General features: G+C 38.2%; 2 protein-coding genes across 2 annotated transcripts; both read left to right on the top strand.

The window, feature by feature from the left end:
• The first annotated feature begins 14 nt into the window (after window positions 1–14).
• LOC109067699 (atypical chemokine receptor 2) lies at window positions 15–1,673 on the top strand. The gene has a single exon (XM_042717780.1). The coding sequence runs from the start codon at window positions 313–315 to the stop codon at window positions 1,399–1,401; it is 1,089 nt and encodes a 362-aa protein (XP_042573714.1). The 5' UTR covers window positions 15–312; the 3' UTR covers window positions 1,402–1,673.
• A 6,141-nt stretch (window positions 1,674–7,814) lies between these two features.
• LOC109056773 (5-beta-cholestane-3-alpha,7-alpha-diol 12-alpha-hydroxylase-like) lies at window positions 7,815–9,680 on the top strand. Its single transcript, XM_019073957.2, has one exon. It carries the CDS (start codon window positions 7,852–7,854, stop codon window positions 9,382–9,384), a length of 1,533 nt encoding a protein of 510 aa, XP_018929502.1. The 5' UTR covers window positions 7,815–7,851; the 3' UTR covers window positions 9,385–9,680.
• Window positions 9,681–13,106: the final 3,426 nt, after the last annotated feature.

Below are 13,106 nucleotides of genomic sequence, written 5' to 3'. Positions count from 1 at the left end.
CAAAGCATATTTCCTCTCTTACTGTTAAAATCGGTCTACTCTTAAAAACAAAAAATTGCTTTTGCACAGCAGACTCCTCTGATTCCTCGCCTTAATCAGACGTTCTGGGGGTGTTCACTGCATGCTAATATTTTCCAGGCTTTGTTTTGTTTCCTGGAGACAGACGTTTTCCTGAAGAATAAATTGAAAAAACTTAAGGGCAAGTGTACTGGAGTGCCATACTGATGGGGAATTACTTTCTTAAGTAAAAGGGAACTGATTCTCTCTCAGTAACAAAAATCTGCAACAAAGACTCGGAGCTGATTACGAACCATGGATGTTTTATACCCAGAGGACAACAGCTATGAGGACTATTATAACGCAGAAGGACTTGAGGAATTTGGGCTCTGCAAGAAGACACATGTAAAGGAATTCAGCCATGTGTTTCTACCCGTGTTCTACTCCATTACATGTGCATTGAGCATTATTGCCAATTTAACCCTTCTAATATTGTTCATCAAATACAAAACTCTGAGGAAGGTGTTGCCTCTGCACATGGTCATATCGGATATTCTTTTCACACTGAGCCTTCCCTTCTGGGCAGTGTATGCCAGCAGCGAGTGGATCTTTGGTGATCAAAGCTGTAAGGCAATCTCATTAGTTTACATGGTGACTTTGTATAGCAGCAACCTGTTTGTTGCTAGTCAGAGCTTGGAGAGATTTATGGACCTTGCATGTGTTGTTTCTACCACCAGCATCTTCAAAAGTCCAAAGAGGAATACTGTCATGTGCATTTTGGTGTGGCTTTTCTCCGTTTTGGGTGCAGCTGTTCATGTCAGCTTCGTAGGGACTCAAAAGCTCCACGACCAGCACATTTGTACTTATCACTTCAATGATAAAGTCGGTTGGAAAATCTATGGAAGGTTTCAGATGAATATACTTGGGTTCGTCATACCGTTTCTAGTGCTCCTATTTTGTTCTGTCAGACTACCATGTGTTGCTGAGGTGAGGAGCCCGTTCAAGGTGTTTAGACACGAAGCTGGATTCACCGTCATGTTTTTTTTCATCTGGTTTCCCTACAGTGTGGTCATTTTCCTGTTTGCTTTGCAAGACCTTCATGTTTTTTATGCATGCACCACTAACATACACTTTGACTTTGCCATTCATGTGACAGAATGTATTGCTTTCATGCATGTTTTCATCAATCCTGTTCTGTACATCTTCTTAAACAAAAAAGTCTGGCGACGACTCAGAAATGCCTGCAAAAGTCCAAGGGAGTATCTGCTGGAGGAATCCAACAGTTCATCTGTCATCTCAAGTCAGGGTGGAGCTATAGAGTTGAAGGCTGTTCAGCGATACCAAGCTCAAGACCTGAGCATTAGTGCTGAACGACCGAATAACTTCTTACCTGAGCCCATGTAAAAACTTCATTTAGTTTATCGCAGCTATTAATAGTTATGTCAACAATGCTGTTTACACTTCACTGCTCTTTTCACTGTTTATGTTAGCTTGGGTTTATATGCCAATACAGATTGTTTTCAATAAAATCTGTTGAAGTTCTTTACACAAGCAATGGCTGATCTAGCATATAAAACCAAAGACAAATTCATGCATGTGTGAGCCTTTGTCCAAAAAAAGGACAACAATGCTGTATATCACAATTTTGCTGTCAAACTAAAATGCTTATGAACTGACACTGCTTCCGAGAGTTCAGTTATTCTGAGATATCAGTTCAACAACACAACTAAACAAAACACAATTATCATAAAGATAACGGTAGCCTTGGCCCTTCCCCCTTCAGATAAAAAATGACTCTGTTAGAACTTAGGTGCACAATTAAAAAACGCTCAATGGATATTTAGTCTTTTTTTATTTTATCTTCAAGAAGTTTGGATAGATGTGATGTTTTGATATCAGAATCAAAATTAAATTCAGAAGTGTATGCTAAATAATGTTTCTTGGTAGTCAAGCACACAGTATGCACACATCCACATTTAAATACAACAAGGCATAACTTCACTGTTGGATACAAAAAAATAAATAAATAAATAAATAAAATAAAAAACCCAAAGCTTATTATGCTGTACATTTTGCTTAAATTGTTATGCAATACAGTGGTATTTTGAAACTTTTTAAACTAAGTAGTCTTTATGTCTTTACCAGGATTTATTTGAATAAATTATCATTTAAAATGTAGACATTAATTTCCAAATGAAAGAACCAGGCCACACCATTTTTTGACATAAAATGGTATCTTATATTTGAACTTTTTTATCTTTTCCCAGAAATTCTCAATGGAAGGTCAGATTCAATCTTCATATGTTGTTTAAAGGTCTTGTCTCTCACAGCAACACACAAACTGACAAAAAACCTGTATCAATAATTCAAAGTTCAAGGCCTATTTAAATGATCGCTCTCCAGCTCAAAAATGCGAGGTTACAGTTTATGACAGCAGTCCACCTATGAACATGTGCATGAACCCGTTTTTTATCAGCTGTGTTGTATCAGGACTTACACTGGCAATAACTAGGGCCTTTATCAACAGCTGAAAAGATTTTTTTTTGAGGAGGTAAAATTGATATTTCAACTATTTAGCAAATGTTTTAGTTTTAAAAACTTTAAAGGAAGGGGTTCTAAGAAATGATCAAGTGTTCTGAAGGTACCAGTTCACATTCTAGCCAAGAGGCCTTTCTGTGTGAAGTTTCTATGTTCTCTTTGTGTCTTTGTAGGATTCCCCCACAAATCAAAGACATGCGGCATAAGTGAACTGAAGACATTAAATTGTCTCTCTCTCTCTGTGTGTGTGAGCCCTGCACAGACATTTTGAGGGGCAGTGGCCCAAACCAAAAAAAAAAGGGGCACTAGAGGGTGGATGCTTGTTAATACAAGTGATACAGCTGTTACAAATATACAATTAAAAGTGAAGACAACTCTGTAATAATTTCAGACTTTATTGTAGATGTTTTGATAAGAGTAGGCTCTCCTTCACTCTCTGAAGGAACATTTGCGACATATCGTCGCTGAACATTTCTATCATAAAACAGTTTTCTAATACAGTACTACTTCCATCTTTCCACAAACTCTCGTTGCGTTGTGACATTGACAGTAAGACCTGCCTTCTTTGATTTGATTGGATCTCTATTATTCTGACATTGACGAGCGCTGATGGACCACTGAGGCAGACCAGCCTAAAAGTTTAAAACTTTTTGTCATCCTAACTACAAACAGCTTTACTCAGTCTTATACTGGCTATAAGCTATGACTATTTAAGTCTTTCGAAGGACAAAATAGGTGGAAAAATGGAAATAAAAATTTGACATAAACAACATTAAAGGGATAGTTCACCCAAAAATGAAAATTATGTCATTAATGACTCACCCTCATGTCGTTCCAAACCCGTAAGACCTCCGTTCCTCTTCGGAACACAGTATAAGATATTTTAGATTTAGTCCGAGAGCTTTCTGTTCCTCCATTGAGAATGTATGTACGGTATACTGTCCACGTCCAGAAAGGTAATAAAAACATCTTCAAAGTAGTCCATGTGACATCAGAGGGTCCGTTAGAATTTTTTGAAGCATCGAAAATACATTTTGGTCCAAAAATATCAAAAACTACGACTTTATTCAGCATTGACTTCTCTCCCGGGTCTGTTAGGAGCGCGTTCACAGCACTGCAGTTTAGTGATATCCGGTTCGCGAAAGAATCACTCGATGTAACCGGATCTTCTTGAATCAGTTCACCAAATCGAACTGAATCATTTGAAATGGTTCGCGTCAACAATAAGCATTTATCCACAAATGACTTAAGCTGTTAACTTTTTTAACATGGCTGACACTCCCTCTGAGTTCAAATAAACCAATATCCCGGAGTAATTCATTTACTCAAACAGTACACTGACTGAACTGCTGTGAAGAGAGAACTGAAGATGAACGCCGAGCTGAGCCGGATAACGAACGAAACATTGACTCGTTCTCGAGTCAAGAACCGGTTGCATCGGTTTTCAGATCACCGGTAGTGATGGGAAGTTCTGTTCTTTTCCGCGAACCGGTTCTTTCGGACAGTTTGATTCAATAAACCGGTTGCCGAAAACGGTTCACCAGTTCTTTTGCGCTTGAAGTAAAGACTTCATTGGCGATGATTGCCCTTGATTCAAGCCTTCGGTTTACCCGCGCTCATAACATTAGCACAGAATCAGTTCAGAATCAATCATCAAGAGAACCAGTTCGGTTCAGACACGCTGTGTGTCAGTCTGCTTCACGCTGAATCACGCATGCGCAGTACCATCAGCTTCTCGGTTCTCGAATCGGACGCGTCCGACAGAAACGGTTCTTGACTCGAGAACGAGTCAATGTTTCGTTCGTTATCTGGCTCGGTTCAGTCAGTGTACTGTTTGAGTAAATAAATTACTCCCGGATATTGGTTTATTTGAACTCAGAGGGAGTGTCAGCCATGTTAAAAAAGTTAACAGCTTAAGTCATTTGTGGATTAATGCTTATTGTTGACGCGAACTGTTTCAAACGATTCAGTTCGATTTGGTGAACTGGTTCAAGAAGATCCGGTTACATCGAGTGATTCGTTCGCGACCCGGATATCACTAAACTGCAGGGTTGTGAACGCGCTAATAACAGACCCGGGAGAGAAGTCAATGCTGAATAAAGTCGTAGTTTTTGATATTTTTGGACCAAAATGTATTTTTGATGCTTCAAAAAATTTCTAACGGACCCTCTGATGTCACATGGACTACTTTGAAGATGTTTTTATTACCTTTCTGGACGTGGACAGTATACCGTACATCCATTCTCAATGGAGGAACAGAAAGCTCTCGGACTAAATCTAAAATATCTTATACTGTGTTCCGAAGATGAACGGAGGTCTCACGGGTTTGGAATGACATGAGGGTGAGTCATTAATGACATAATTTTCATTTTTGGGTGAACTATCCCTTTAAATGCAGGCCAGGAGCAGGGCCCTCTAGAAGCACAAGGCCCTGTGCGGTCGCACTACCAAATGGCTAATTCAGCGAATCATCCACTGACTGTAATGTGGATTGTAATGCATCAACCTGTTAATGAACGAGCTTCGGGAACTGTGATCTCTACTCCAGAGAGCGGCACACAGATTGTGAGTGATGCTGCGGAACGGCGGGAAAACACGGAGCGGAATGCGGAATCAGCGGATCTTTAGCGGAGCGGTAACAGAAGGCTTTGAGCTCAGGTGAGGGTGGGGGGTGTTGAGACGGGCACCTCAGCCGATGAGGGTAAAGGGGCCACCCCCCTGTGCACGGCCCTGCCTGTGCCCCTACAGAGGAAGAGTGGTTTTGGAGAATAGACGGATGTTAAAGTCAAACCACAATACATGTGTATCCTGTGTTTGTTTCCAATGTATACTGCCTTAGTCTGCAGTCTGTAACTGCATGACTGACCTGTAAACTGATTGCAGCAATCCTTAGTAAATCATGTTGCACGATTTAATTAAATACTTTTCTCCCATAAATGTAGTGTCTGAAAGAGAAACTCCTACAAATGCATATGCATTAAGGTCAGCTGTAAAATTAACTGTCTAAACCTTTTCATGGCTAATGTTTCACTGCGTGACTTTAGTAAATCCTGACGGAATTTTTTATTTATTTATTTATTTATTTTTTATCACCAAAAGAAGATTTGTGCTGATGCTAGCTATTGGTAAACCTTTATTAAAAGTGAAATAAAGCCATTTCTCAGATGGTTCAGTGGAGAACAAAATAGTGTTCAGGCGGGAAGAGATCAAAGCGCTAGTAGTCAGTGCACATGAGATCAAAGATATAAAGCAAGTTTAAAAAATGAATAAATAAATAAACCAAGACCTTAAGTAGGATCAATGCAGAATTGCATACACAATTCCTCTTCAGTGCAACACTTCAGAGACGGGCTGTATCATGAAAACGTCTGCTCTTGCATCAACGCAACATACATGTGTCACAGTGCTTTCATGAACATGCATTAGAGATTGATGTGGAAGTGAAGAAATTGTTGGTTGTTTTTCTGTGCACAAAAAGCATTTCCATCGCCTCTTCTTTACTACCTTTCTGGGCCTTGAAAGTGATAGATGTGTATGCTGTCAATGGAGGGACAGGCGGTGTTGGGGAAAGTTACTTTTAAAAGAAATGTTACTTTACAAAAAAAGTAACTAATTTCGTTACTTTTTATGGAAAGTAATGCATTGCGTTACTTTTGCATTACGTCTGGGGCTTGCATATTTGTTTTTTTGTTTTGTTTTTTATAAAAAATATTTTTGGCAACTGATAAGTCATTTGAAAAAGTAACTATTTTCTCGTTACTTTACTAGCTACTTAAAAAAAGTAATCTGATTACGTAACTCATATTACTTGTAAAAAGTTACTCCCAACACTTGGGACAGGAACCTCTCAGATTTCATTGCAAATATCTTCATTTGTGTTCCAAAGAGGAATGAAATTTTTACGGGTTTGGAACAACATATGGGAGAGTAATTTATGATAGAATTTTTATTTTTAGGTGAACGATCCCTTTAAATATTTCCAAGGTAGGTCACTTTGTGTTTACATTCAGATACCAAACTAGAGTTACGCTGTTTCTTGGAACTTTGAGAGGTTTATTCCGGCAACTGTATATTGTTTACTTGTTAGACATTTTATTAGCAAAGTAGGATGAAGCACCCTTTGGGCTGGAAAAAAAATGACATACACTCTAGGGACCGTTACTCATCATGATCTATCATGCAACGATGGCCAAGTCTTACTAAATAAGGCATTACATTATGACCTGTTTTAATGTTTGAAATATACTCCACACACAACTTCTCTGTTTACACAGATGATAAATAGTTTTACCTGTTGTTTCAACCTGAAAACTCCACCATTTCAGTTTGCATTTTGACTGTCTCTGTTGGCCTGGACAAAGGAACACCACTTTCATTGCATTATCTAATTCATTATTGCTCAGCTGTGTGTAAAGTAAATGTAGCTATTGGAAGGCATTAAGCAATAGGCAGTGATTGAAGGTAACCTTTATTGCACCATCAAGGTCATGTCTAACTACTGCAACCAGATCTCTCTTATCTCAGTGATAAGAATAGCCTTGATCCTTTCCCTTCTACATCACTACATTATCTGCAGAATGTTATGTAGGAGCTAGACATTACATACTAAATTATTCTTCACTGCTGTTTCCTCACAGCTACCCATAGTATGTGAATAATTAGTATTAAACTCTTAATTTAGCTCATTGTTTTATTAATCTGTTGTTCTTACAGTTTGTGACTGAAATCCCATTTTGGTCACACTTTTGAGGACAAATTTTCACTATTAACTAACTATTAAGTACAACTTTTGCCTCAATAAACTTCTAATCTGCTGCTTATTAATAGTTAGTAAGATAGGTGTTAAATTTAGGTATGGGATATGATTAAGGGATCTAAAAAATGGTTATGCAGAATAAGACATTAATATGGGATTTATAAGTAATAAACAGCCAACATGCTAGTAATATGCATGCTAATAAGTAGCTATCTGATTGTGAGAAATGGCCCCTAAACTAGTTTTTCCCCTATTTGTCCTTTTCTCAGACCATTTATTAGTAAATATAGCATTAGTTTTAAAAATTAAATGATTTAATGTTTATTAAAAACTGATAGTGTCTGATGTTGCAAAATATGGCACAAAACATGATATAATTACAAAAATGGTATCTACGGAGACAATAAACAATATTGTAAAGAAACTTTAGGGTCACTGAGAGTCATTTCTTCCACTGCATGAGGTCACATGATGAGAGCAGGGGCGGGACATAAACACAGTTGCCAGAAAAGAGGAATTAAAAACAGCAGAGTGCAGCCAAGAGAACACCAAAGAGGAACATGGGCAGCCTCCTCCAAATCCTGCTTGCTCTATTTGTCTCTGTCATAGGTGCCCTCTACCTTCTGGGGTCTTTTCGCCGCAGACGAGCTGGAGAGCCCCCTCTAGATAAGGGCCCTATTCCCTGGTTTGGCCATGTGCTGGAATTCAGGAAGGACACGGCCAAATTCCTGCAGAGAATGAAAGAAAAACACGGAGATATTTTCACAGTGCAGCTGGGAGGCTTTTATTTCCATTTTATCACAGATCCATTCTCTTTTGGCTCTGTGGTCAAAGAGGCCAGAACAAAGCTGGACTTTAGTAAATTTGCAGAACAGCTGGTTGCAAGAGTATTTGGCTATCAGTCGATGGAAAGCGAACACAAGGTTCTCCAAGCATCAAGTACCAAGCATCTCATGGGAGATGGTCTGGTTGTCATGACTCAGGCCATGATGTCCAATCTTCAGAATCTGATGCTCCATAGTGTTGGATCTGGAGATGACAAGCAATGGCAAGAAACCGGACTCTTTACATACAGCTACAACATTGTGTTTCGCGCTGGCTATCTGGCTCTGTTCGGGAACGAGTCGGTCAAAAGTACAGGAACTCTGGACAAAGCGAAGGAAATTGACCGACAGCATTCGGACGAACTTTTCAAGGAATTCAGAAAATATGACCAGTTATTCCCGAATCTGACTTATGGTGTCCTGGGACCCAGCGAGAAGATGGAGGCTGAGCGTTTGAAGAGGCTGTTCTGGAGCACGCTTTCAGTAGAGAAGATGAGATCCAGAGACAACATCAGCGGCTGGGTCAGTGACCAGCAACAAGTGAGAGATGAACAGGGCATGCAGGAGTTCATGCAGGATCGATTCATGTTTCTGCTTCTGTGGGCGTCTCAGGGAAACACGGGTCCTGCGGCGTTCTGGCTACTCTTGTACCTGATGAAGCACCCTGACGCAATGAACGCGGTAAAGAAAGAAGTCGAGGAGATTCTCAGACAAACGGGACAGGAGGTGAAACGAGACGGGCCGCTGATTGACCTGACTAGGGACATGCTCCTTAAAACTCCCATCCTAGACAGCGCAGTCGAGGAGACCCTCCGTCTGACCGCTGCCCCGGTCCTTACCAGAGCTGTTTTGCAGGATATGACCATCAACATGGCCAGCGGACAAGAGTACAAGATCCGTAAGGGCGACAGAGTGGCGGTTTTCCCCTACATAGCCGTCCAGGTGGACCCAGAAGTTTACCCAGATCCCTACACCTTCAAGTACGACCGTTTTCTCACGCCAGATGGAAACAAAAAGACTGATTTCTACAAAGGTGGAAAGAAACTCAAGTACTACAACATGCCTTGGGGAGCAGGAACCACTATGTGTCCGGGAAGATTCTTCGCCACAAATGAGCTGAAGCAGTTTGTCTTTCTCATGCTGTCCTACTTTGACTTTGAGCTGAAAAATCCCAATGAAGAGATTCCAGGTATTGATATCAGACGATGGGGTTTTGGCTCCATGCAGCCAACTAAAGACGTCCAGTTTAGATACAGACTCAGATTTTAAAAGGTTTCATTTAAATATTATCCTGCGATCTCATACACTGAAGCTTCAACAATATTCCTTAATGAAAGCAGGCTTTAAAACTGACATCCATGCTCACATTTACTGGGTCCTAAATTATCCCGAAGTATCTCACAACCTGAATTTTTCAACAGTTCAGTGAGCTTGCATTTACTCTGTCTTGCCCAAAGACTGTATCAGTGCAAAGAACAGAGGTCATACAGCATACATAGGAACAAGATATTTATAAAAAACATGTAATTTTGTGCATAATAAATCTACCTTTTTAAAAATATCAACATACTGTGCTGATTGCTTTTTTGCAGTTTAAGAGAAAAACAAGATATATGAGGTATATATTATATATATAATAAATATATTAAACTTCTTGCCTCCTTTTGTTGTTCCTTATTGTGATTCTGAACCAGGGAAAAAAGACGCACCAAGGAACTCTATAACAAAGGTTCCGTCTGGAAGGCCTGAAAATAATAAAAATAGTATACAGTGGTAAAACAAAACATCAGCTCTGTCCACTTCATTTACTCAACATTATATCGGAGATATTAGTTCTTATATATTAATGTTAAATGTAATGTAGGACATATTGGGACTAGTTGTCACATGAACAAAAGCTACATCTATATTTTAAGATTTCATGTTTACAGCTATACACATTTGTTTTCCCCAGCAGTGGTGTTGTATATTGGTTTCTAATAGTTCAAATTGGTGTGCTGAAAATACATGTGATATATTTTTCCCCTTTTTTTTTCATCTAACAGTCCAGGAATTTGTTAAAATGTGAATTTGATTTCATTTGGTTTGCTATTTTATATATATCATCCCCATACAAGTTAGAAGATGAACATATTTATTATTTTTAATGCAATGTCCCAGTCTGCAAAGTGCACAATTGCAAAGTGGTGATTTGTGTGTAGTATTTGAAATGTGCTTAAATCTCCTCAAAACTGAATAAAATACCTCAGCAAATGAAAATACATATAAATTACCTTTAAAATCTATTGTCATTGACAACATTCTTGAAACACAATGTTAGTGGATTTCAAATTGTTTTATACCCAATGAGTTGTATTGCATAATATTTCAAGTTTAAATAATTAAAACAGTGAAAAATATATGCCAGAAAAATGTTTGTAATGACATGAGGGTGAGTAAATGATCATATTTGGGTGAAGTGTCAAACTCTTTAATTTAAATTAAAATATTTCTGTGAATTGCCCCACAAACTAAAAACGAAGTGATTAATTGAATGAATGAATGAATGAATGAATAAATGAATGAATTAATAAATATTTTTCTTGTCACTGCACGTTTGTTCAGTGAGATACAATTTGCAACTCCTTGTGGTAAAAAAAAAAAAAACATTCCAAGAAAAATAAATAAATCAAACCACACACCACGGATATGTGTATGTATATACTGTATGTATTGCACATATGTAAATATTGCACAGTTCCATAGTGTTCGAAAAAATCCTTTGTGTGATTTATGCATTTAGTTCTCTAATTGCACTTGGATAAAAACTGTTCATAAGCCTGGAGGTGTGAGCCTGAATAACCCTGTAACGCCTCCCAGAAGGTAGCTAATGTGAACAGGGTGTTTCCTGGATCTTGAATTATGCGTGCCACGCGACACAAGCTTCTGGTTCCATATATGTCAGTCAGTGAGGGAAGCTGTGTTTTTATAATGCTCTGGGCTGACTTCCTCACTCTCTCCAGAGCATTTTTATCAGTCATAGTGCATCTTTTAAACCACGCCAGGATGTTGTAAGTAATAATACTCTCCACGGAGCATTTGTAAAAAGACAGCAGCAATTCCTGTGACAAGTTGACTCTCCTCAGTGACCTCAAGAAGTACAGTCTCTGCTGTGCTTTTTTTTTACAAGGGCATTGGTGTTGGCAGACCATGTGAGATCCTGAGAGATGTATATGTTCTCAAGTTTTTAAGATCACTGACCTTCTCTACAGTTTCCCCTTTGATATAAATAGGGGCATGCTCTTCACTTTTCACTCTAAAATCTATCACCAACTCTTTTGTTTTTGAGGAGTTGAATATCAAGTTATTATCCGAGTTTTTGGATCTCATCTCTGTAAGCAAACTCATCGGGATTAACTTTAATCCCAGTTTTCTCCGGAACACTCTCCTGACATCCTCCTTACTCACAGTGAGTGTCAGGTTGTGTGTAGATGGTGCTGATGTGAGCCTGGTCTCTGCCTCTGTTATAAAAAAAAAAATAATTGATCTCCTCAGCCAGGTTACTGCTGGTGCTGCTGGTTAGATCTTTAGGGCCCTTCAAGTTTGTGAGGTACTTAATGCCCTGCCAGACACTCCGGGAGTCCCCCTCACTGAAATGTCCCTCTATTCTTCTTCTGTAAGATGCTTTTGCCTCATTGATACCTTTCTTTAAGTTGGATCTGGCAGCGCTGTATAATTCCATGTTTCCAGACCTTAAGGCTGTGTCTCGGCCCCTCAACAGCTGCCTGAGGTGTCTAGTCATCCATGGTTTGCTGTTTTGATAATATTTGATCCGTTTCTCAACAGTGACAAGACAGTGGATGTGAAGTCTGCCAGGTCCTGTTGTGCAAATATGACTTATGACTTACTTTATGACTTACTTTACCTATCCTGAGAAATCTATGGAGCAAAAAGTATGACAGCTAGCCTTCTAACGGGTACAATTCTCTTTGCTTTCTGTCTTCTGTTACAAATATTTTAAAGATTATTAGATCGACAACATCTGCATTCCAAAGTACTTGTTTACAAGTGAGGGATATTGCACATCGGTTTTATAAGGAAGACAGTTTAACATGTTGTGTTTACATTCTGATGCAAAATTTAATCCAATTCAGACAGTCAAGGTGTAATAATATGTAAATTTATTAAAAAGAATATAGAGAACAGAAACCACAAATCATAACTTGGAAATAAAGTTCTTGATAATAATAACAACCTTCAAATATAGAAAATGTAAATCCAATGTTAGTACATTTTTAATAACAATCCATTTATGATGGATTGAACCCAACCAGTATTAATCAAAACATTAATACAATTGTAATTAAAACACAAACAGTTATTTGTTTTAAATCAAAAGTACCACAATATTAAGTATTAAAATACTAAAATATTAAAGTATCAGAGTATCAAAGTATCTGAATTTCAAGGTATCTGAATTTGAATAAAAACCTGTAAGAGTTCTAAGTCTGAGTCTAAGAGTTGTCGAGTGAAGCCAAAGAAGAGGAAGTGAGATGAAAAGATCCAGACATAAGACATAAGTCGTCATCTGGCTATCACTAATAACACCTGACCTTTAAAAATAGTCTAGTCAATGTCTCAATTTTGGACTTCTTCCTCTTTTAGATTCAAAGTATCATACTGATAATTCTAAGAAATATTGATACAAAAAGAACAATACGTGCAGTTCAACTTCATATGCGAAACAGACTCAGCTGACTACACAGTTAGAAATACTGTGAAATTACATATGAAATATACCATAAAGTTTACCAAAAACAGTTTTGAATATAAAAATGAAACCTGTTAAATATATATTAATATATATATATATGAGACAGATCCTTACCATGAAATATTAATTTTTAACTTTTGAAATGAAACTTATCATTATGAATAGAACACATTTTGAGTACGTGACTTCTCAGAATCTCTCAACAACACTTGGGTTTAATTTAAATACGTGGACTTCT

Source organism: Cyprinus carpio, chromosome B2 (assembly GCF_018340385.1).
Source record: "Cyprinus carpio isolate SPL01 chromosome B2, ASM1834038v1, whole genome shotgun sequence".
NCBI lineage: Eukaryota > Metazoa > Chordata > Actinopteri > Cypriniformes > Cyprinidae > Cyprinus > Cyprinus carpio.
The sequence above is the reverse complement of the archived record's forward strand: the minus strand, read 5'-3'. Positions and strand labels throughout refer to the sequence as shown.